The sequence below is a fragment of the Sciurus vulgaris genome, assembly GCF_902686455.1.
Source record: "Sciurus vulgaris genome assembly, chromosome: 10".
Classification (NCBI taxonomy): Eukaryota; Metazoa; Chordata; class Mammalia; order Rodentia; family Sciuridae; genus Sciurus; species Sciurus vulgaris.
Genome location: NC_136470.1, coordinates 71,327,275 through 71,353,189, shown reverse-complemented (window position 1 = coordinate 71,353,189; position 25,915 = coordinate 71,327,275). Strand labels below are relative to the sequence as shown.

Below are 25,915 nucleotides of genomic sequence, written 5' to 3'. Positions count from 1 at the left end.
CCTAATATCTTCTGTTATCCATTCATCATATAATAGCATATTGTTTAACCTCCAGATGTTGGAATAGTTTCTGTGTTTTACTCTTTCATTTATTTCTAACTTCAATCAATTATGATCTGATAGAATACATGCTAGTGTCTCTATCTTCTTGTATTTGCTAACATTAGCTTTGTGGCATAATATATGGTCTATTTTAGAGAAGGATCCATGTGCTGCTGAGAAGAAAGTGTATTCACTCTTGGTTGGATGGTATATTCTATAAATGTCCGTTAAGTCTAAATTATTGATTGTGTTATTGAGATCTATGGTTTCTTTGTTCAATTTTTGTCTGGAAGATCTGTCCAATGGTGAGAGAGGCGTGTTAAAATCACCTCGTATTATTGTGTTGTGGTCTATTTGGTTTCTGAAATTGAGAAGGATTTGTTTGACATACATAGATGAGCCACTGTTTGGGGCATAGATGTTTATGATTGTTATATCTTGCTGATTTATGCTTCCCTTAAGCAGTATGAAATGACCTTCTTTATCCCTTCTGACTAACTTTGGCTTGAAGTCCACATTATCGGAAATGAGGATGGATACTCCAGCTTTTTTGCTGAGTCCATGTGCATGGTATGTTTTTCCCCATCCTTTCACCTTTAATCTATGGGTATCTTTTTCTATGAGGTGAGTCTCTTGCAGGCAACATATTGTTGGATCTTTCTTTTTAATCCAGTCTGCCAGTCTATGTCTTTTGATTGATGAATTCAGGCCATTAACATTCAGGGTTATTATAGAGAAATGATTTGGTTTCCCGGTCATTTGGTTCATTTTTAAAATTTTGTTTATTTATTTGTTTGACACAACTTGTTTCCTCCTTTATTTGACAATTCCTTTAGGATAATTCCTCCCTTTGCTGATTTGCTTCTTTGTTTTTCATCTCTTCCTCATGGAATATTTTGTTGAGAATGTTCTGTAATGCTGGCTTTCTTTTTTGTAAATTCTTTTAGCTTTTGTTTATCATGGAAGGATTTTATTTCATTGTCAAATTTGAAGGTAAGTTCTGCTGGGTATAAGATTCTTGGTTGGCATCCATTTTCTTTCAGGGCTTGAAAAATGTTGTTCCAGGCCCTTCTAGCTTTTAGGGTCTGGATTGAAAAATCTGCTGATATGCGTATTGGTTTCCCCCTGAATGTAATTTGGTTCTTTTCTCTCACAGCCTTTAAAATTCTGTCTTTATTTTGTATGTTAGGTATTTTCATTATAATGTGCCTTGGTGTGGGTCTGTTGTAATTTTGTGTATTTGGAGTCCTATAAGCCTCTTGAACTTGATTTTCCATTTCATTCTTTAGATTTGGGAAATTTTCTGATATTATTTCATTGAATAGGTTGTTCATTCCTTTGGCTTGTTTCTCTAGACCTTCCTCAATCCCAATAATTCTTAAATTTGGCCTTTTCATGATATCCCATAGTTCTTGTAGATTCTGTTCATGATTTCTTACCATCTTCTCTGTTTGTTCAACTTTGTTTTCAAGGTTAAATATTTTGTCTTCAATGTCTGAGGTTCTGTCTTCCAGGTGTTCAATCCTATTGGATATGCTTTCTATGGAGTTCTTAATTTGGTTTATTGTTTCCTTCATGTCAAGGATTTCTGTTTGGTTTTTTTTCAATATCTCTAACTCTTTATTGAAATGATCTTTTGCTTCCTGTATTTGCTCTTTTAACTGTCGATTGGTGCGATCATTCAATGCTTGCATTTGCTCTTTCATCTCATCGTTTGCTTCTCTGATCATTTTAATTATGTACATTCTGAACTCCTTTTCTGTCATTTCTTCTGCCATGCTGTCATTGGGTCATGATTGTTATATCTAGATTTGTTTGCAGCATTTTCTTTCCTTGTTTTCTCATATTGTTCAGGTATCAGTGGACCACTGAGATATTGCAGATTTCCTCTGTTGATTTACAATGTCCCTGAAGATTTCTATATATATCCCCTCTTAGCCTTCAGAAGGCTGAAGTCTTGGAGGAAGTTGATAATGCGGTGCTCCACAAGGAAGCTGCCTCTCTAGGAGTGGTGGCCTTCAGGTGGGGTATATTCCCTGCTAGTGGGCAGAGGTGCCTCCACTTGTTGACCAATGGTCATCCAAAGGGGACCTAGGCTGTGGGCTGAGGCAAGGCCTGTTTGGGCCTGTGTCTCTGGTTTTACCGTCCTTGTGGGGAAACCTCACCAGGCAGGGAAGACTCACCCAGTGGGGAGGTCTCGCTCGTCAGTTTCCTCCTAGAGGTTCCCCTCAATTTACAGCTACTGCCTGAGCTGGGCTGCCTTCCTCTGCAAAGTTTCCAGGGGCCCGGCCCTACCTCCTGGGCCTGGGAGCCTCACCCTTCGCAGATGAATTTCCTTAGGCTGCCCCTCCTCAGAGAATTTGCCCACAGGCCTGGAACCTTCGCTCCGCCCTAAGCCTGTCTCTGTGCGGCTCTTCCACCCAGAAGCCTCCTAGATCCTGGGACCCTGCTCTGCACCTAATCGCCTGGCTGCGTGGCCCCTCCTCTGAGCAGCCACCTGTGGCCCCGAACAATCGCTCTGAGTCCCAGAGACCCGCCACAGGCCTCTTCCTCCAGACAGCCGCCCAGTATGCCGGTGCGGTCACTAGGAGTCCAAGAAACTCACTTCGTGCCTCCTCCTCCCACCAACCACCCGTAGCCCGGGGCAATCAATTACTCCGAGTCGAAGTGACCCTCCCCGTTCCTCCTCCTTCTCCAGATAACCCCCCGGGTGTTCAGGAGCAGTCCCTCTGAGTGGCTCTGAATCCACGTGACCCGCTGCACGGGTCCTCTAGGCACCGCCCGGAGCTCAGGTGCGGCCACTCAAGACCAAGCGTCCCACCACACTTCTCCTCCAGGCAGCCCCCCTGTGTTCAGGAGCTGTCACTTTAAGACCAAACAACTCACCACTCGCCTTCTCCTCTGAGCAGCCGCCTGGAGCGCTAATGCAGTCACTGCGAGTCTAAAGGACCCGCTGCACTCCTCCTCCTCCTTCTCCTACTCCTCCGGGCAGGCCCCGGGGTTCAGAAGTGGTCAGAGTCCAAACAGCTCGCCACGCAGCCCCTTCTCTGGCAACCGCCTGTAGCTCTGGTGTAGTCACCCGAATCCAAGCGGCCGCACTCCTCTTCCTCCTCCTAGTCCTCAGGGCAGGCCCCGGTGTTCAGAAGCATCGTTCTGATTCCAAACAGCTCGCCGCGCAGCTTCTCCTCTGGCAACCGCCTGTAGCTCTGGTGCAGTCTCTCCGAATCCAAGTGGCCACGCTCCTCCTCCTCCTCCTCAGGGCAGGCCCCGGTGTCCTGAGTCCACACAGTTCTCCTCGCCACTCTTCCCCTGGGCAGCCGCCAGAGCCCCAGTGGCTGCTCCGAGTCCCAGCGCTGTGCCGAGCGGCCTCCTATATCACATTTTCTTTTTCCATTCATCCACTAATGAACACCTAGGCTAGTTCCATCATTTGGCTATTGTGAATTTTGCTGCTACAAACTTGGGTATGCATGTATCATGTGATTTTAATTCTTTAGGATAAAGACTGAGAAGTGGTATAGCTAGGTCATAGGGTGATTCTATTCCTAGTCTTTTGAGAAACCATTATACTTATTACCATACTGGCTATACTAATTTACAATCCTACCAACATCGCGTAAAAGTTGAAACATACTTTAAGAACTATTTGATAGGGAATATAAAGCAGTGATTCCTGGACTTAACAGGAATTAAGAAATGTGGGTAAGGACCTTTTAAATGTAAATATTCTATGGTTCCCCGAGGAAATCTTCCCTGACTGATCTCTCATGATATTCACCCTTTTGACTTTCTTTTGCTGGTATAATCTATACTTAGGTTTTTTTTTTTTTTTTTTTTTGTAGTAATTCTGTTTCTAGTAGTTTGATTCTCTCTTCCATTATGATTAAAATTTTTCATTTGAAGCTATATCTTACACATTTACTTTAAAAAAACTATTAGTCTGCATAGAGCACAATTACTCAAATGGGTCAAGACTCAGAAAATATCTTTTTGTTAATAAACTCACAACTCATATAACATTTTACTTACCCAGTAACAATAATTTCTGGATATGTTTGTGCTCCAAGGTTCCAAGCTCCTCCACTGATTGGCCACTCCTAAATAAATTGTCCAGGAAGAACACATAAATTTTATATTTTAGTTTTAATGTCTTAGAAACTTACAATGAAAATATTTTTAAAGGCTTAACATTAAATTGCTATAAAATATTAAAGGACGAGATGTGAAGTTACCTTTAATTATTTCATTGAACAAACACCTCTCTAAATGCACAATTCTATTTCCTTTAAAAATATATTTTAGTCAATATCACCGTTCATATAAACAAATCAAAGAAGTATTTTTAATTGTACAAATACAATGTTGCTACATGAGCCATATAGTCTATATGCCACCAATGTTTTGTGGTGCATTTCAACAGAATACTATATAAGTAGTGCCTCTTGGAGTTGTCCATCCCAACAGACCTGGGCAAATAACAGAAAGCATAATAGATAGTCTGTGACAACTGAAAATATTTGCATCTTGTAGAAAATATATCAAAAGGACTTTTAGAATGCTACTAACAAATGACTAAATAATTATCTTTATCAGTGATTACTTAATAAATGATTAGGAAGAGATGACACAAATTTCTAAAAACATAATCCATCTAAAATAATTAAGGTTAAATATTTTGATTTTAATGTTAAATGTTAATAAATATATTAATATATACGAACATGTTAATTAATATATGAATATGTCAATATATTAATATGGTTATAAATTAATATACCTTTATATGTAATTATATAGTCTATAAGAAATTTCTATTCATGTAGACTTCAAACTATGTAAAATTCAGAAAATTTGGACTTCAGAAATTATATCACTGACAGATGCTAGTTTCTGATTTCAAAAGATTTTAGTTTAAGTCTTCTTGTATGGAAAGTAAGTCAGAAAATAATATAATAGGAAAAAGTATGTTGAAATGATATGAATATAAGAAATTGTTTATAATTTCTATTTTTACCTTATTACTGTAGCCTTGTTTTTTATGCTTGACTCCTATAGAATACAGTACTAAAATCAAGTCTGGAGGACAATCAGCAAAATATGCTGTGCATGTAACTGGTGATTCATGAATGTCCATGGGATATGGATTTTCAAAGATAGGAAAACTAACAGATAAAGAAAATATATTAGTGTCATTTTGCAAAGATAAAAACTACAAAATAATTTTCATAAAGCAAGCTCTAAATCTAAAGATTAATTAAAATTTTCCCTTGGTTTCTCATATTATAAAACAATAATTACATAAATAGAATGCCTTTTTAAAGTCATCTATAAAATGCAATATTAATACTAGTAGAAAATTACTCAAATTCATTTTCTTCCCAGAAGCCAATATTCCACAGTGCCATATCTTTGATAATACAAATACAACAATTAAACAGAATATATGCAAAAAGTTCAACTTATTAAAAATCACAATGAATGGACACTTCATATAAATAATTACATAAAATACTCTTAAATATTGAAATATCAGTAATTTTTTATATTTTCTAAAGGGAAGTTATAAAGAGGCAAATTTTTAATTTTTTGAAGGAATAATTAAATGATGTGCATAGTGGTAGGTGTTTGTGTATCTGTGAATGTTTTAAAGATCATTTCCCAAGTAACAGAACTGGAATGAAGACTTATGGATGCAATAAATGTCCTCAAGCCTACTGTAATTTTTAAAAGGGCATGAATACAGAATAAAAAAAAAAGTTTGTAGCCATAATGTATTCAGAACATCTCATGTACCAGGCAGGCACTGTACAACATGAAATGAGTAGTAGTCTATGCTACCTCTGTTCAAAGTCTGTCATCACACGACTTCTGATTTAATATTATTGGGGGGAGGTGAATGTTAAAAATAATTTTCTCATGATATTATTAGTAACTTAATTAGGAATTTAGTCCAATCATCAAAGAATATAGTAAGTGTATGGATATGTGTTTGTATGTGTGATAGGGAGTATGTTGACAGGAATTTTCTTTCTACCACTCTGAAAAGCTGCAAAGGTATGCTATTCCAGATAAATAAAGTAGTATATACAAAATAAAGTAGAAAGGAGTTAGACACAATAAAGGACAAGTAGGCTAAACTAGGTAGATTAAAATTCTGTTTCAAATCATAAATTATTCATATTTCTGAGATTGAAGAATTACACCTTACAATTTGATAATAACAAGAGGTAACAATAATAGTTTCCTGGCAAGGTACTGAACTGAGAAACAAAAATTTACTATAGCTTTTTAGATGCAAAAGTGAAAACAATGCTGTGGAAAAGAAAATAAAGATATGAAAATAAGAAAAAAGAATTTGTACACCCTAATTTTCTCTTTCATGTTGAAAATTAAATGCTAAGAAAGAGATCTGAAAAGGATTCCAAAGTTACAACTTGTTTCAACACTCAACATATCCACTTGAAGGGAAAGAAAACATATAGAGTTTGGACATGTTTAATTTCATGTAACAGTGAATGAAATGGGAATGCTGCATAAGTCACATGGTGCTGAAAAAGCAAAAGTCTACTCAAAATGAATCAAATACTTAAGAACTGACCCCCTAATATGACCCAGCTATCCTATTCCTCAGCATTCATCTGAAAGAACTAAACACAGGTTCATCAATGTTTATGGCAGCTTCATTTAAGAAAGCCAAGTTACGGAACCAGCTTAATTGCCTGTCAATAGATGAATGGATAAAGAAAATGTGATATGTATACACACACACACACACACACACACACACACACACACAGAGCAATAAAGAATAATAAAATTATGCTATTTTCTGTCAAATGGATGAAACTAGAGGACATCATGCTAAGTGGTATAAGCCAGAAACAGAAAATCAAGAGTTGAATGCTTTCACACATATGTGGAAGTGAGACCAAAATAAGAAAAAAAAATATGTGTGAATCCCATGAAAGTGGAAGGGATATCAGTGGAAAAGAAGGGAACTGATGGAGAGGGAGGAGGGATAGGAAAAGGAAGGAAGGATAAAATGAAACTGACTAAATTATGCTATGTACATATGTGAACATACCACAGTGGATTTCATCTTTATACATATCTACAAAGCAATAATTTTGAAAAAACTATAAAAGGAAGAAGACCAGTAGGGTAAAGAAGGGGGAGGAGGAAAGGAGAAGTTCTAGGGACTGAAATGGAGCAAATTATATTCCGTGCATGCATGACTACATCAAATTGAACCCCAATATTATGTAATGCGCTAATAAAACATTTTTAAATTTAATAAAAAAAGAAAGAAAAAATGGTGCTAAAAAGTAAAATGTTAGATGAAACTTGTAAACAAAATGTAAATTCATATAAAGAAATGAGAATCATAACACATGTATAGCAACTTTCATGTTACAAATATCTTGCCACAATGAAAAAATTTTAATGAATAGAATGAAGAAGCAGAATATTAAAGATAAGTATAGCCAGGCATGGTGGCACATGCCTGTAATCCCAGTGGCTTGGGAGGCTATAGCAGGAGGATCACAAGTTCAAAGTCAGCCTCAGCAATTTAGCAAAGCCCTAAGCAACACAGCAGACTCTGTCTCTAAATAAAACATTACTTAAAAGGCTGGGGAAGTGCCTCAGTGGTTAAGTACCTCTAGGTTCAATTCCTGGTACCAAAAAAAAAAAAAAAGGTAAGTATAGTGGTATAGTGGGTCTTGGAGGATACTAGACAAGGTATAAAGAACCAACAAATATGAAACACAAAGAACTGAGCACCAAGGAGATTAGGAGAATATATTTTAATAAAACTTTTAAAAAAGAACTTGTTAGATGAAAAAACATAAATCCTTACATGTACATAAAACTAATCAAGTTTAATGTTCATATGTAGGACTGCCAGACTTTATAGTTATGATGATCTTAGAATCAAAATCCTACATCTCATTCAAATTAGCATAAAAAATTGGCTCTTATATTTATAAGCTCTGTTGAATAGAAAATTCAAACTAATTTATTTTAAAAAATTATTGAGAACCTAATTCCATGTGAGCATACAACCTCTCTTTCATGGGGCCTACAGTTTAGTAGGGAGATAATATTTAAACAACAAAGGGAAAATTGTATCTGTGTCAATATGAAATAAGGAATATGGGGGCTATGGAATAAGAGGATATTTGACCAAGATTTCTTTTTAATGAGGAAGTAGTATATAAATTGAGATTCCTAAAACACTAGGAGAAAAAAGAAGATTGTCCTAGGTAAACGAGAAAGAATATTCAAAAGTCTGCTGCAGATAAAAGGGATTAAAAATCAGTGGGTCTAGAAATATACATTGAGATAAATTAGTTTCATGCTTATCACCATTTATAATGAAAATGTATAGCCTAAGGACAATGTTCATCAATTTCAAGTCCACTGTCAAAAAGGAGCTGGGAGCACCACTGTAACAGAAATATCCTATGTTTGTTTCAATTACCTACAACATCATGTAAAAGAATAGAAAAGTAAAAGAAGACCCCAATCCTCTATATCCCCAAGATCCTGGTTATCACATGTCATATTTCTTTATTCAGTTTTCCTCCAGTCAACAGACTAACACCTGCCTGTTAACATTTTTTATAACAATTGCAAGTTTTTATAACGACTGCTTTTGCTTAATGAGATGGCAGAAATGTGATCCATTTTATGTACTGAGTCTTCAAATGTTTCTGTCCCAAAATCAGCTTCCTTAAGAATGTCTGGCAATTTCCTCAGTTTTCTTCTGGTTTAGTTTTGATCATTTAACCAAATCATATTTCTGTAATTTTGGCAAAACAATTTTCACATGAGGAAAACGATCTAAAGAATACTAAAAAGTCAATTACCTAAAATGTTGTTCTTCAATTTAATTGTAATGAAGAGAATTTTTAAATAGTTGGTATTAATCTATATGTAAATAACTTACTTGCTTTGTGTCAGATCAACTACAATGAGATCTTTCTCCAGAAGTACTACGACAGCATAGGGTTCTTGAAATTCTACAAGTAAAAATAAAAAAATTTAAAAGTTTTCAGATAGCATTTATAAAAATTACCAAAATTCCATTTTCTTTATCTCTTATATAAATGATTATTATTATTTAAATGATTTGAGAAGATCAAAATAAGAGCCAAAATAGCAGAGCACTTTTAAAAAGTATGTTGTTTTTCTCAAATTAAATGTTAACATTACTTTGGAGAACAAGAAAAAATGAGAAGCTTCGTATTATGGAGTTAAATACATTAAATAATTATGGAGTAGGGGTAGTAATGAGTTACATGAGGAGATGAGGATATCACTTTCATTTACAAGTAATTACACTATTCTTCATAACCTCAGTATTTTAGATCTGATATCATGCTTGACAATAGAAGTGCTGAGGAAGCACTAACTCTGTTTCCATGAGATATGATACATATTTACCTCCCTATGAAAGTAATACTACTTGTGCTAAAGTTTACTTTTAAGGTGATTTAACACTAATGTTGCTAATATGAAAACGAAATGGAATTTAGGGTCAGGAAGACTGGGTTAAAGTATGATGTAGGACGGCACATACAGTTTGCTGTCATTTGTACAAAAGAAGAGATAATCTGTAATTAAACTAGTACACATATGCATAGATTATTTGGGGGAGAATAAGTAAACTGGTAACATCAGTTGCCTCTGGAAGGGCAGTAAGAAACTTTTCATTATGTTTTGCTGTATACTATAGGCTTTCTTTTCTGGTATTTTGATGTATGGACTATTTTAATACTAAAAAGTTTTAGATGGCCTATGATGTGCCTACGAATACATACATAGAAAAAGCAGAGAGTATGATAGTCTAAGATTTTTAAGTTTCTAAACCTAACCTTCCCTCCCTTGTTGCTTTCCTTTTCCCTTTCTTGCTTCTTCCATTATGTTCCAGAAACTGTTTTAAGAACAAAGGAGAATGACTGACAAGGTACTTTTCCTCATGTATTTTACAGTCTAGAGATGTTTTCCAACCATTAACAAGTAAAGAAATAAGAAAAATTCTGGAAATTACGTGTGCTATGAAAAAAAAAATAACAAGGGCATAACAATGACTTACATTCAGAGGAAGAGGGGTACTAATTTAGTTAAGAGTCAAGGAAGACATTGCTTTCCATTTATAATAAAGAACTAAAGGAAAGTTATTGCACAAGAGTTATTCTCAATTTAAGGAAGAGGTATTTATAAACAAATTTTATGCTCATGATATTTGAGTCTCAATAGTTAGAACAGGTATTATTATTTTTCCATTTTATGCTGAAAATAGATTCAAAGAAGTTAAGAGCTTAACAACAAAGTTAGGCAAGCAGTAAATGATCAAGCTAAAACTTTAACACTGGTCTTCTGACTCCAAATTTCACCTCATTTTCATCATATTAACAGTTTTTACTGCTAGTTTGAGAATTATTAAATCCGAAATTCATAATCACTTGAAAGGAGTTTTGTTCAAAGGATTCAAGTCTTGGGTGGGAAATTTAATACTGGAATATACAATCTTCACAGTCCCTCCAGATCGAGCAGCTACAGAACCCATTCAGGTTTATGTTTAAACTGACATGGATATGAGAGAAAACTAAAAAACAAACACAACAAAATCCCAAAAAAGAGCTGGCACTTATTGGTGCTTGGTACTTGGGTATATATCTATGTGACAGAATGTAGTCTGTATACTGTTACTCAAACTGTTCTCAAATGGAAACTTTCTTTTCCCTTGTCTACAGAGTTTAAGTTTTTCAACATTATTTCAATATGTTTTGCTTTTCAGTTTGAAGAATAGCAGGGTTCCACATGACTAGTTATTATCTCTTTGCATTCTTTCTTTTCTGGTCACAAAGTAAAGGCTATAAAAATAGAATAGCTGACATGTTGGTATGTATGAATTGAAGTCATAAATAAATTATAATTTTAGATAATTACATTTGTTTCAGTTTACTGTGGTTTCTTTATAAATAAAAAAATGGCAGCAGAGGTCTCAACATTATAGAAGTAACTTGTGTGCTATAATGAGTAATGAACAAAAAAATATGAGTCAGAAGTTGGGTTCAATTCTGTAAGTACTATTTACTAAGAGTTTGATCTTGGGCAAATTAGTTAATTGCTTTGACCCTCAATTCCTTTACACAGGAAATGGCACAATAATAACTGAAGATTATATGTATATGAAGATGTTTATTGGAAATCCTGGCAAAAAGTAAGTGCTAGCTTACAACTGTATTACTTCCTTTATTGGATTGGTTTATTTCTGACTTTAACCCTAGCCCTCAACATAGTGAAAATGTTAATAACTTTGTTTAACCTATGCATGATATTTGTCATTATGCAGCTACAAAAAGACTGAAATTCTGAATTTCCTCGTATGAAATAATTAAAAGTTTTAAGTGAAAAATTATGCTACAGAACAGTGCATAGAGTATGTTGGCATTTGTACAAATGTAATTAAATGAGCACATAAATACATAGATTATTTTGGGGAGAATAAGCCAAAAATTATTAACATCAGTTGTCTCTGGAAGGGCAGTGAGAAATCTTTCATTTATATTGCTGTGTATCATAGTTTTTCTTTACTGCCATTTTGATATATTCATTATTTTAATATTTTAAAACACATTTTAAAAGTTAATAAGATATATTTATAATTCACTGGTAAAATTAAACTATTTCTAACCCCTGGCAAATGAAAGGTTCAATACTTATTACCAATTTTCTGAAAAGCAAGGATTTATACATGTGGCTTAGATGTGACAGGCATGGTTACAGTACATTTATATTTTATTACATATCATTAGAACTTACCCTAACTTCTCTACTACTGTCCAGAAATGTAATGTTTGATTTTGCAACCACACAGTCTCAATTTCTATTATTGGCACATCTTCCTCAAGCTATTAACAGAAAGTATTTTCCTAACTTCAGTTTTTTGTCCTTTACTCTTTTTGCCTTTTCTTCCTATATTTCTTTGTTATTCAAATCCAAAGAACATTTAGATTCGGATGATTGAAGAAGACTTTTCTGTCCTCTAAACCACTACACTGACTCAGTCTTTCTCTCTTTTCAAAAACTATTACCATGCATGAAACCACTAATCTTAAAACATGTGGTTATCACTGGCTCATTTTTCAAGTCAGTCCCTAATTCAGTTGTTCACAAAATTCAGAGGATTTTCCATATTGAATTCCCTAGGTAGCATTTTAAACATACATTATTATTACAAAGTCTCTTAGTTGGAATCTGGAATTGAAGATTTTAGTGTGTCTCTTCAAACCTACATACTCTTTTTGAGTAAATCTTACTAAAATTAATGCTTTCTTTCATTTTAGTATTTCTTCAAAATTCCTCATAGTTTCCTATTTCCAAAAATCTCTGAAACACTTTCAAGTTTTTTCTAAACTGTTCTCACACTAGCAAACTTCACGATTTCTAAAATGATTACTCAATATCCTTTGTAAGGTCATAAATCCTATTCTTTCATGAATACTTCAGTTATAAACTATTTATCCAGCCTATTCACTCACACATTATTAATGAATCATACAACTCAGCAACTAAGGTCTTACATTACTTCAATTCAGCAAGTCATAATTGTGTCATTCATTAGATTTTATGCAACTTGACATCAGAGATCAAGTTTATATTTTATGTTTGTCCAACAAGTATTTGTAGTAGTGAGTCCATAGAAAGATTCAGTAAGTATTTGTTAATTAATTAACATAGGTAATTTGTTCCTAGTAATTTTGGACATAAACTGCTACCTTGTTATTTATTCCATCTTTTAAATATGAAATTATTTAAAAGAAATTAACACATTTAATAATGAAAAACAACATATATATCTTCATAACTTAAAATGTATATTCATTTGACCTTCCAAATGGGGATAAAGTTATTATTCTCTTTCTATAAATGATAAGTGAAATGTAAAATGGCTTGCTCAATATCACATAATTAGTAAGTAGCTTACCTAAACCATAAACCCAAATATTCTGTCCTCAAGTTCAGTGCTCTTTCCCCATACTTATATGTTCCCTCTTGAAAATGTAGTAATGTATACACATATTATGTTCTTTCAATAATAAGTTCATATTTCCTTTTTGTTTTCATCTTGCTCATTTTTAGATAAATTAAAATATTTTATCACTATTAGATTTCATTATACAGTTTTCATGGGTTTAGAATAGTTTTTAAGTTTCCAAAATTCTTTATTTATACTCAGGTTGATAAAAATATACATATATCTCTCCTTCTGAAGGTCATCTGACTAATCACTCTTAAAACTGAATAAATCACTAACCACACATCAGCAATCCTATAGTAATCATATGTGCTGCAGTTGCATCTGAAGCAAAGCCAGATGTGAAACAGATGCAGCACCACCATAGTTACAGATCACTGATATCGGGTAAGTGCTTTAACTTTGATTGACTTTGGGATGGGATGGGTGGAGCTGGTCTAGGAGAGACTATTAGGAGACCTCAGTTTCCCCAAGTGATTTCACCCTGGACCCCTATCGGACCCTCCCAGCTCAGCTTCCACCATCCTTATCAAAGTTTAAAGCACTTACCTGATATTAGAACCTGAAACGCCAGCACTGCTGCACTACATCTGTCTTACTTCCAGTTTGTCAAGTAGGTACAATTGCAGAACCTGCTCCAGCACCTGTAGCTCACAGTGTACCACAGTGGATGTCTGCTGCCAAAACTGAAAATATTTAACCTTAATTTTGTTAGCAACTTCAATTCAAAAATGATTTTTTTAACATTAATAGTTTCATTTTAGTTACTTACCATTTGGATATGGTGTTTCACATAAAGTTAGAAATTCAACAATAGGATGATCCATTTCAAGTACTGTAATTGCTTTTCCATGCATGATGGTTAAACTTGGTCTTCTGCAAGCTTTGTCATAGGACAGCCCACCAGAGAATATTATGAATGGTTCACTATATTAAGGGAAAAAAGTTAATGAGACTGAGAAGTCCTTTAAGATAACACAAAGTCAAAGGACTGAGCTTTTAAAGAATAGGCTCACATTTTCCCTTTTCTGGATATATATTCTAACCACTAAAATAACTAATGGTTAAGCCTAAAGGTGTTGGGGAAAGCCAGTGAGGGTGGAGATAAGTGAAGTGCTCACTGACTATCAAAGGAACACTTTTTGGTTCCCAAACTCTTTGTAACTACTGTTAGAATATTAGTTTTTATTAGACTATCCAGTAAATTAGTTGGTATCTGGATCCCTAAGGGATAAAACAAGACAAACTAATACATAATGAAATGTGATAATGAAAAGCTCAGGATGGTAATGGGTGACAAGAAAATTCTGGATAATGGAGTCTCTATGGAGAAAAGCTTACAATAAAAAGACGGAAAAAGATATTGCTTAAGGAAAACATAGTTTACCAAAGATAATTATGATTTGTTCTCAACTTTACATATGGCCAGCCAGCTATATTTATCTTACTCAAGTAACTTCAGACAAATCTTTTATTCTATTAGTTTTCAAGATACAATTAGATAACAGAGTGGTGTTGAGATGATTGTTAACTATTATAGCTGTCTGAAGATTATGAAATTACCTCAGAATTTTTCACTTTTCTTTTCTCAAATCAATACCTATATAGCTTTAGTACATATATCAGAAGAAAAATATATTGACTGATATTTTCAAAATATAAATACCAAATTGAAAATATTCTTCTCCAAATAAATTTATGAAAAGAACTGGAGACTCCTAATGTATCAAATTCTTTGAGAATATACTTCCCTAAGTAATTCACTTCCATCCTATCTATTAAACCAGAAATTATGAGATTTTTCCTTCTTTTTTCCATTTTGTATGGTGCACCGTACCAAACATTTGGTAACTGTAGGCTGGCTATAAAATAATAAAAGAGATGGTACCAGAGATGATTGAATTCAGGGGTGCTTAACCAGAGTCACATCCCCAGTTCTTTTTATTTTTATTTTTATTTTAAAACAGAGTCTCAATAAGTTGCTTAGGGCCTCGCTAAGTTGCTGAGCTTGGCCTTGAACCTCTAATCCTCCTGCTTCAGCCTCCCAAGCTGCTGGGATTACAGGCATGCACCATGTACTCCACAGAGATAATTTTATAATAAAGTAATAATTATGAAAAGTAGACACAATTTCCTAATATAGTCAAGCGAGTGGGACATTAGTAATTATGATCAATAACATTATTATATTACAAGTCTGAAGAATTAGTTCTTCCTATGGTTCGATTACCAATAACTAGAACAAACCATTAAGAGTACGGCAATAATTCAAACAATGTGAATACAATGACTCTAATAATGACAACAAACAATAGTAATTTCTATTTATGAAGAGCCCACCATGTAACCTTAACAAACTTAGGATATTATATGCCTTATGCCTTATTTCATGTAATCCTCATGAGCATCATGGTGAAGTAAGTGCTGCTGTGAGGATAAAAGTTTTAAGAGTTAATCAAATTTTCAAGGCCACACAGATGTCTTACTCCAAAAGCCAGATTTTAATCAGTGTTTTATACTGCTTTTATTTTAATTTATGGAACCCAAAGTGCCTTCTCTTCACTTGCATCCCTTTCTCCTTTTATCTGGAATCCAACTGTCATCCTTTAAGTCCTATCGCTGACATCTTCTTCCCAAGAAGAATTTCCCTCATAGTTCTCCTCCCCACTATCCTCAAGGCTTTGACGTTAGGTGCCCTTTTACTGAGCTCCCAGAGCATTTTCTATAAATTACCTTACATGTTATTTTAAAAGAAATACTAGTTTATGGCCTTGCCTCTGCTACAAGAACATAACAAATTCAAAAGCAGTCAGTAATTTCATTTTAGCACAACAAAATAAAGTACACAGTGCATGGAGTATACTAATGACTTAATAAATGTTATTTTAATTGAATTAAAATGAGTATTATTAAATACTTCATAGAAAGACATTTTTAAAAGGGCCTCTGAGCAACAAAATAAATGTCATAGAGTCCCTGGATCATCTATTTTGTCATGGACAACTGTCAGGTCTTCCCATGAACATCATTTTACAAGTTTGGCTTTCAAGATTCTTAGTCTATAGAAAATAAAAGACCAAGTACTAGTAATAACAAGTTCAAAATTACAAGAAGTCCTCATAGTTCAATCCTGAAGGAGAAAATAATTTTAGAAACAAATACACACATGAAAAAGAAAAAACAAAACTACAAGGCGTTGAGAATAGTTAATAATCTCCTTTACCTCAGTGTAACCCTTGAAGTATAACACTATACAACAAGTGATGTAAATAATATTGAACATGAAGACACAAGTTTAAATAATGATTACTGATTTCAGAAGAGAAGAATCCCAAGGTGGCAAATTAGAGGCACCCAGTAATCACATGGGTGTACACAGTGCTCCAACTGATAACCATCTTAAAATGGACTTGGGAATGATCATGTAGGAGAACAGAAAGTACTAGGCCAACTATCAGGGTCTGTGGAGTGAGCAGTTGAATGTGATAGTATGCAGGAACTAGACCCCTGGTTGGCAATCATAGCAAGGCATGCACCCAAAACAGATCTTTGAGACTTCACAGCCTCTCTCCGCCCTTGGGAGATAGGGAAATGCCAGGAAACTGGTATTATTTCTGCCCTCTGAATGCAAGCTCCCAGAGATAAGCTCTAGGGAGTTCTCCATTCTGAAATGCTGCAGCATCTGCATCTACCCTGCTTTCAGAGTGCATAAGCGAAATAATGCCTGAGAAAATTTGTTTCTAAGTTACTCTAAATTCTATCCTAGCTCATTCAAAAACATGCAAGGTAGCTGAGAGATATACCAGCTACATATCATTCAGATGACTAGCACGAATTTCCTTTGTTTTTGCAAAGGAAAGAAGGTATGAGGTGTTGATGGTGAATGACTCTCAGCCTCTGCTGTGTCCAAGGGGTACATGTCCTAAGATGACACAGAGATAAACTCTCATCAACATAGGCTGTGAGATTCTATTCTGGTCACTCATTCAAGCACACTGGCAGAGAGGAAATTTTTATTTTTTATTAATGCTTTGTTGTTCTTGCTGTTTTGATTTTTCAGTCTCTTTTGTTCTTTCTTTTGTTTCTTTACTCTTTTTTCCTCTTTTGTCATTTTTTAACTTTGCCACTGTTTTTTTCCCTTTAATTTGATTTTTAACTTTTTATTTTATTCCATGTTATTTTCCTCTTTCTTTTCAATTGCTTATTGTTTTAGTGTTGATACTGGTCCTAGTTGATTTTCACTTTATTTCTTTGCCTGATGTTTTTTTCCTCTTTTTTCTTTGTAATGCTATGGATAAAGCCTGTCATGACAAGTGTAATAGATGGGTGTTCTGCTGCCAAGCAGCACTCCCAGACAGCTGGGACAACTATCCCTCACTCCAGCCAACACAGTCCTACGTGAACTTTGGCAAATATTTAAAATCCCACTTCTGGACAACCCCCGTAGCAACAGCAGAGAGAAATAATACAACTGTGGTAGGTACTACACCTGTGATGTGTGATATCAGGGACCTCAGCATCAGTCATCCCTTGACCCTATCAGATCTCACATTGCTCACGGGACTGGAGGTGAGCCCCAAAGCTATAAACCTGGTCTCTTTCAAAAAGAGCTGTTATCAACCTCTAGCTCGAGGTCCATCAATATAATCACTTTGAAGTAACAGTCAATATCAACAGAGCCTGAAAAAACCACCAAAACAACTGAAAGGGGTTTCCATTCCCACTGTACTAGTAACCACAAAGGGTAAATCCGACATATGCTGCTATCTACACCACACCCACTGGAACAACCACAGGAAATTTTTCTTGTGAGGCCTAAGAGAATGAGGGTCCTCTAGGCTCTAACATGGTATAAACTATGTCAAAACATACTAATCACAGACAAAGAAGCTATGGGGAAACTACAGTATGGATTACCATTGGAATTAAACTAAACACTACACAGTGCACCAATATTCAAAATCAGTAAGAGAAATCTGCTCACTAAGAAACTCTCACATAAAAGTAGACAAGATACAAGTTCCAACAAAGGAGCAAATCTTGATACAGAAACAAAAGAAATATGAAAAATAAGGCAACATGACACCACCTAATATTCACAACTTTCTAATAACTAATCTCAAAGACATCAAAGTAGATGGAATGCTAGATAAAGAATTTTTTAATGATTTTTTAAAACAAATTCTAAGAACATACAAATAAACATTAAATAAATTAAGAATGACAATAATGTGGGATATGAATGAACAAGTCTATAAAGATTTTCAAAAAGAACTAAGCAGAAACCCTGGAAATAAAAAATTCAATAACTCAGATTAAAAACAGTTGAAAGCATTATCAAGTGACTAGATCAAGAGAAAGAATATTAGGCTTGAGGACATGACTGAGAAATGAGCACAGACAGTAATGAAAAAATGAGAAAAAATAAAGAGCACATAAAAGATGTTTGGGACATCATTACAACACTAAATGTATGCATAGTTGGACTAGACAAAGGAGACAAACTAGAGACATAAGAAATAGAAAACCTATTCTGATTAGACAATAGAAAAATTTTGGAAAAAATCATTGACATCCAGGTACAGAAAGCAGTTAGAACTATAAATAGATACAAACTGTCCATACTGCATTATAGTTAAACTCCCAAAAGTACAGAACAAAGAAAGAATATTAAAATCTTCAAGACAGAAGCACCAAGTCACAATGAAAAACAAACCCATCAGAATAGCAGCAGATTTCTGAGAAAAAAATTCTAAAGACCAGGAGAGTACAGCTATATTTCAAGTTCTGAAAAAAAGTAACTGCCAACCAAGATAACTATTCCTGGCAAAGATATCCTTCAGAATCAAAGAGAAATGAATACCTTCCATGATAAGCATAAACTAAGGGGATTCATGAATACCTAATAAGCTTAATTCTTAAATACTATAACCCAAAAGAGGAAGAAAAATAAAGACAATCATGACAGCATAGGAAAGAAAAGTCTCACTAGAAGAGGACATAGCAAATGAGAATCAGGAGAGAATTAAACATCAGAAACCATCAAACCTCTAAGATGAATAAGAGAGGAAGAAATGAACACAGAATATTTTGAAGAAAAATAACAAAATATAGGAATAAGTACATATCTTTTAATAATAATCCTGAATGTAAAAGGTCTTAAATTTCCATTAAAAGTAGTAGATGAGATGATTGGATTAAAAAATACTGAATGATATGCTGCCTGCAAGAAACTCACCTCATGGGCAAAGATACATATAGTAAAAGTAAAAGGATGAAAATGATATTCCTAGTAAACAGAATCTGAAAGCAAGCAGGAGTAGCTATAGTCAGACAAAACAGACCTAAGCCAAAATTAGATGGAGACAAAGATCACTACATATTGATAAAGGGAAAACTTCATCAAAAAGACACAATAATTATAAATACAAATATACTGAACATTGGAATACCCAATGTTATAAAACAAACCCTACTGGACAACAAAGGACAGATAGGTCCCCATACAATAACACTGGGTGATTTCAATACCTGACCTTCACCAATAGCCAAAGTATACAGGAAAAAAAGTCAGCAAAGAATCATCATAGTATAATTACACTGCAGATCAATAACAGAATGTTCCATCAAACAGAATTTTCTATCAAATATACACAAAATACGTATATTTCTCATGAGCACATAGAACTTTTCCCTATGTAGATCATCTATTAGGCCATAAATGAAATCTTAACATAGTCAAAATAATGACATAATTTCTTGTATCTAATCAGATCATGATGATGGAATGAAACTAGAAAACAACATTTACAGAAACCACAGAAATTATATAAACACTTGGAGATTTAACAACACACTGAGGAAACAGTGGTTCACTGAAGAAATCAGGGAGAAATTTAAAAATTCACAGAATCAAAAGAAAATAGAAACACAACATACCAGATCCTGTGGGATACAGTATAAGCAGCACTAAGGGAAGTTTACACATATGAATTCCTACATTAAAAAAAAAAAAAAAAAAAGAGTTCAAGTAAATAACCTAATGATACAGCTCAAGGTCATAGAAAAACAAGAACATATTAAACCCCAAACCAGTAAAAGGAAAGAAATAATAAAGATCAGGGCAGAAATAAATGAAACAAAGACTAAAAGAACAATACAAATGATCAATGAAACAAAAAAACTGATTCTTTAAAACATAAGCAAAATTTAAACACCCTCACCTAAACTAACCAAAAGAGAAGACCCAAACAAGTAAAATTACTGGTGAAAAAGAAGAAAATACAACTGATACCAGTGAAATTAACTGGATCACTAGGGAATATTTTGAAAAATTATATGACAACAAACTGGACAATGTAGAAGAAATGAACAAATTCTACAAAAATTGAATCAGGAAGATATTAAAAAAAAAACCTATATAGATTGATAACTAATAAACAGATTGAAGTAGCAATAGAAAGTCTCTAAATAAAGTAAAGCCCATGATTGGATGGACATACTGCAGAATTGTATCAGACTTTTACAAAAGAACCAACATCAAGGTTCCTCAAACTATTCGTGAAATATAAGAAAGGAAGCCTTCCAAATTCAAGCTAGTACTACTGTGCTATATAAACATGGTAATGACACAAAAAAATATAGACTAATATTTTTGATGAACACAAATGTAAAAATCCTTAATAAAATACTTATAAATTGAATTAAACATTAAATACACTAGGATTCATTCCAGGGTTGCAAGGATGGCCCATAATATATAAATTAACAATACAACATATGAAAAAAATCATGGATGAAGATTGTGTTATCAAAATAGATGCAATAAAAGCCACTGAAAAAAATCCTCATTCCTTCATGACAAAAGTCTTGAACAAATTAGATTAAAAAGGAGCATATCTCGACATGATAAAGACTATGTAACAATAAACCCATAGCCAATATCATGCCAAATGTGTAAAAACTGAAAGCATTTCCTCTAAATTCAGGAACAAGACAAGGGTGTTCACTCTAATCAATCTTATTCAATATAGTATAGTAGTTTTAGCAAGAAAAATTAGGGAAGAGAAAGAAATAAAGCCACAGAAACATGAAAGGAAGAAGTAAAATTATCCCTGTAGCTGATCATATGATTCTATACTTAGAAAACTCTAAGGATTTCATCAAAAGACCCTGGAAGAACTGATAAACAAATTCAGTAAAGTAACAAGACACAAAATCAACAAATAGAAATCAGCATCTTCTCTATACACTAATAATAAACTCACTGAGAAACAAACCAGGAAAGCAATCCCAATCAAAATAACCTCAAAAACTAAAAATACCTAGGTAGAAATAGACCTAAGGAAGGAGGTGGAAGACATTTACAATTAAAATTGTGAAGCACACTGAAAAAAGAAACTGAAGAGCATAGAAGTTGAATAGACTTCTATATTTATGATTTTGAAAATTAAAATTATTAAAATGGCCATACTACCAAAAGTAAGAAAAATTCAACACAATCTGAATCAAAATACCAGTGACATCCTTCACAGATCTAGAAAAAAATCCTAAAATTCACATGGAAGCACAAAAGACCCTAAGCACCAAAGCAATCCTGAACAAAAACAGGAATGCTTCATGTATCACAAAAACAGATTTCAAAATATACTTGAGTCAAAGGAACAAAAACAGCATGGTACTATTATAAAACAGACACCCAGATCAATGGAATAGAATAGGGGACCCAGAAATAAATTAAACATCTACAGACAACTGTTTCTAGAAAAAGGTATTAAAAACATACATTGGAGAATGGATAATCTCTTAAATACAAGATAATGGGAAGACAGGACATCCAAATGCAGAGTATTTGATACCTGACCCATTTCTCTGACCCTATACAAAAAACTAATCAAAATGTATCAAAGGTCTTAATTTGAATTGAAACTACTAGAAGGAAAGGCGAAATATTTCAATATGGTGCATGTGACAATTTCCTGAACAGAACTCCAATAGCTCAGGAAATAAAAGCAAGAAATGACATATGGAATTGTATCAAATTAAAAAGTTTCTACACAGAAAAGTAAACAATAAACAGAGTGAGGAGAAAACCCACATAAAGGGAAAAAAATCTTTTGTCTGGTATTTATCTGACAGAGGTTTAATATACAGAGTATATGAAGAGCTCAAAAAATTTTAACACCAAAGAAGTAATCCAATAAAAAATTGGACAAATGATTTAAAAAGATATTTCTCAAAAGAAGTATAAATGGTCAATAAATATATGAAAAATGCTCAATGTATTTAGGTATCAGGGATGTGCAAATCAACACAATACTGAAATTTCATCTCAATTGTCAGAATAGTTATTATAAACTAAAGAAAACAAAAAAATGCTGGCAAGGATGCGGGGATAAAGGAACACTTTATATGTACTGTTGGTGAGAATATAAATTAGCACAAAAATTGTGGAAAACTATATAGAAGTACCTTAAAAAGAAATATAGAACCATTACTTGATCCAGCTATACAATTTCTTGATTTTTACCCAAAGGAAATGAAGTAAGTATACCAAAGGGACACCTAAATTCTCCCTTTTGATTGTGGCCCAGTTCACAATACCAAAAATATGGGCTTATCCTAGGTGCCTATCAACAGATGAAGGTATAACAAAATACTATATATAGATACATAACGAAATATTACTCAGCCATAAAGAATAATGAGGCTGGAGATATGACTCAGTTTGTAGAGAGCTTGCCCTACAAGCACAAGGCCCTGGGTTTGATCCCCTGCACAGCAAAAAAAAAAAAAAAGAATAATGAAATCATGACATTTGCAGGAAAGTAGATGGATAGAAGGAGGCTATCATATAAGCAAATAATCTGAACACAGAAAGATGAGTAACACAGGTTTTCTCTCATAAAAATTATTATGTATATATATACATATATATATGTGTGTGTATACATATCTATATGTGTGTTTGTGTGTGTGTGTGTATAAATGACTTGGAAGTAGAAAGGGACTATGAGGGGAAGCAGATGAAAGGATGGGGGACAGGAGCAAAGGAAAGGAAAGTGAACATGACCAAAACACTATATATGCATTTATGGAAAAGAAAGTGAAACACATGAATATGTACAATAAATATATGTTATTTATAATAAAAAGTAGAAGAAAAGAACATTTCCAATGTATTTTATATTATCATCTGTAATGATTAAATTTGGAATATTTTAATACCTTAGTTATAATGGTATTAATATTTTATGCAAAGTAACATTAATTAGTCTAAAAGACATGAATGTACATTCAAAGTTACTGCTTCACATGATTACCTCAATAGATGCAGAAAACATTTGACAAAGTACAGCACATATTCATGTTTAAAGCAATAGAAAAACTAGGAAGAGAAGGAAATTACTTCAACATTGCAAAGGCTACATATGACAAACCCAAGTCCAACATTATTCCGAATGAGAAAAATATGAAAGCATTTCCTCTAAAAACAGGAATAAGACAAGGATGCCCACTTTCATCACTGCTATTCAACATAGTACTTGAAACTTAAGCCAGAGCAATTGGGCAAGAGAAGGAAATTAAACAGATCTGAATAGGAAAGCTCTAACTATCTTTTGCCAATGACATGATCCTATATTTAGAAGACTCAAAAAATTCCACCAGAGGACATCTAGAGCTTATAAGTAAATTCAGCAAAGCAGCAGAAAACAAAATCAACACCTATAAATCAATCATGTTCCTATGCTCCAATGATGAATCTGCTGGAAAAAAAAATAAGGAAAACTATTCCATTCACAATACCTCAAAAAATAAAATACTTGGGAATCAATCTAACAAAAGAGGTGAAGGACCTCTACAATGAAAATTACAGAACACTAAAGGAAGAAATTGAAGAACACCTTCAATTTGAAGGTGTTTCATCTTCATTGAAGATGAACAGACCTTCAATATTTCTGGATAGGCAGAATTAATACTGTCAAAATGGCCATATTACCAAAAGCACTATACAAATTCAATGCAATTTCTATCAAAATTCTAATGATGTTCTTCAAGAAATAGGAAGAGCAGTCAGAAAATTCATTTTGAAAAATAAGAGGCCCAAAATAGCCAAAGCAATCCTTGGAGACAAAAGAAAACCAGGAGGCATCACAATATCAGACTTCAAATTAAACTACAGAGTGGTGTACCAAAAACAGCATGGCACTGGCACAAAAACAGTCATGAAACCAATGGAACAGAAAAGACACAGAGAAAATTCCACATAAATACAGTTATCTCATACTAGACAAAGGTGCCAAAAATATATGTTGAAGAAAAGATAGCCTCTTTATCAAATGGTGCTGGGAAAACTGGAAATCCATATATAGTAGATTAAATTTATCCCCTATCTCTTACCCTGCACAAAACTCAACTTAAAGTGGATCAAAAAACTAGGAATTAGACCAGAAACCCAGCTACAAGGAAATGTAGGCCCAACACACCAACGACACACCAACATATTGGCTTAGGAAATGACTTCCTTAACAAGGCTCCTAAAGTGCAAGAAGGAAAATTAAAAATCAATAAATGGGATAGTATTTATTGCTGCTGTATTAGTCAGGGTACTCTAGAGGAATAGAATCAACAGGAAGTATGATTATAAAAGGGGGTTTATTAGATTGGCTTACACAACCAGAAGCTAGATAGTCCACAATGGCCGTCTGCAGCTGGAGAGCTGGAAGAACCAGCAGCTATGCAGTCCGAGACACAGAAGCCACAGAACAAGAAAGATCAATGGTGCTACCCTAGTCTGAGACCAAGGCTTCTGGAAACTACCTGGAGAATCACTGGCAGAGTCTGCTTTGGAAGAATGAAGAAGCGAGTGTCCAATATCCTCAGATGATGGAAGCAGCAATCAACCTGTTCAAGAAGAGTGGAGCTCGCATCTGCATCTGCTTCTTTGTTCTTCCAGCTTTTATTCCATCCTATTGGGCAGTGCTGCCCACACTTAAGAAGGGGCTCCACTGCAGTTCACTATACCACATTCTAGTCATTCCTAGACAAGCCCTCATGGACACACCCACAGGACTCTTAATCACCAGTAATTCTTAATCCAATCAAGTTGACAATTCAAATTAACTATTACAGCATCAAATTAAAAAGCTTCTTCACAGCAATGGAAACAATCAAGAGCATACAGAGAGAGCCTACAAAGTGGGAGAAAATCTTTGCTACCTGCTCCTCAGATAGGGCATTAATATCCAGGATATACAAAGAGCTCAAAAAACTTAACACCAAAATACAAATAACACAATAAATGGGCAAAGGAACTAAACAGACACTTCTCAAAAGAACAAATACAATGGTCAACAAATATATTAAGAAATGTTCAACATCTCTAGCAATTCAAGAAATGCAAATTAAAACCTCACTGAGATTCCATCTCACTCCAGTTAGGCAATTATCAAGAATACAAGTAACGATAAATGTTGGTGAGGATGAGGGGAAAAATATACACTCATACATTGTTGGTGAGACTGCAAATTGGTGCAACAGCTCTGGAAAGCAGTGTGGAGATTCCTCGGAAAACTTGAAATAAAATCACCATTTGACCTGTTATCCCACTCCTCAGGTATATATTCGAAGGACCTAAAATCAGCATACCACAATGATGCAGTCACATCAATGTTTATAGCATCTCAAATCACAATAGCTAAGCTATGGAACCAACTTAGGTGCCTTTCAACAGATGAATGGATAAAGAAAATGTGGTATATATACACAATGGAATATTACTCAGTCATAAAGAAGAACGAAATTACGGCATATGCCAGTAAATAC

The 25,915-nt window shown here is 34.1% G+C and overlaps 1 protein-coding gene across 13 annotated transcripts in view; it reads right to left on the bottom strand.

The window, feature by feature from the left end:
- STXBP5L (syntaxin binding protein 5L) overlaps positions 1-25,915 on the bottom strand; it is a 452,269-nt gene that overhangs the window by 140,512 nt on the left and 285,842 nt on the right. For all 13 annotated transcript variants that reach the window (XM_079155274.1, XM_079155277.1, XM_079155276.1 and 10 more), the window contains 4 exons: positions 13,863-14,017; positions 8,993-9,065; positions 5,057-5,204; positions 4,072-4,139 (listed from right to left, as the gene is read on the bottom strand). In XM_079155274.1, coding sequence (XP_079011400.1) covers positions 4,072-4,139; positions 5,057-5,204; positions 8,993-9,065; positions 13,863-14,017 — 444 coding nt within the window. The remainder of the gene's footprint in view (positions 1-4,071; positions 4,140-5,056; positions 5,205-8,992; positions 9,066-13,862; positions 14,018-25,915) is intronic.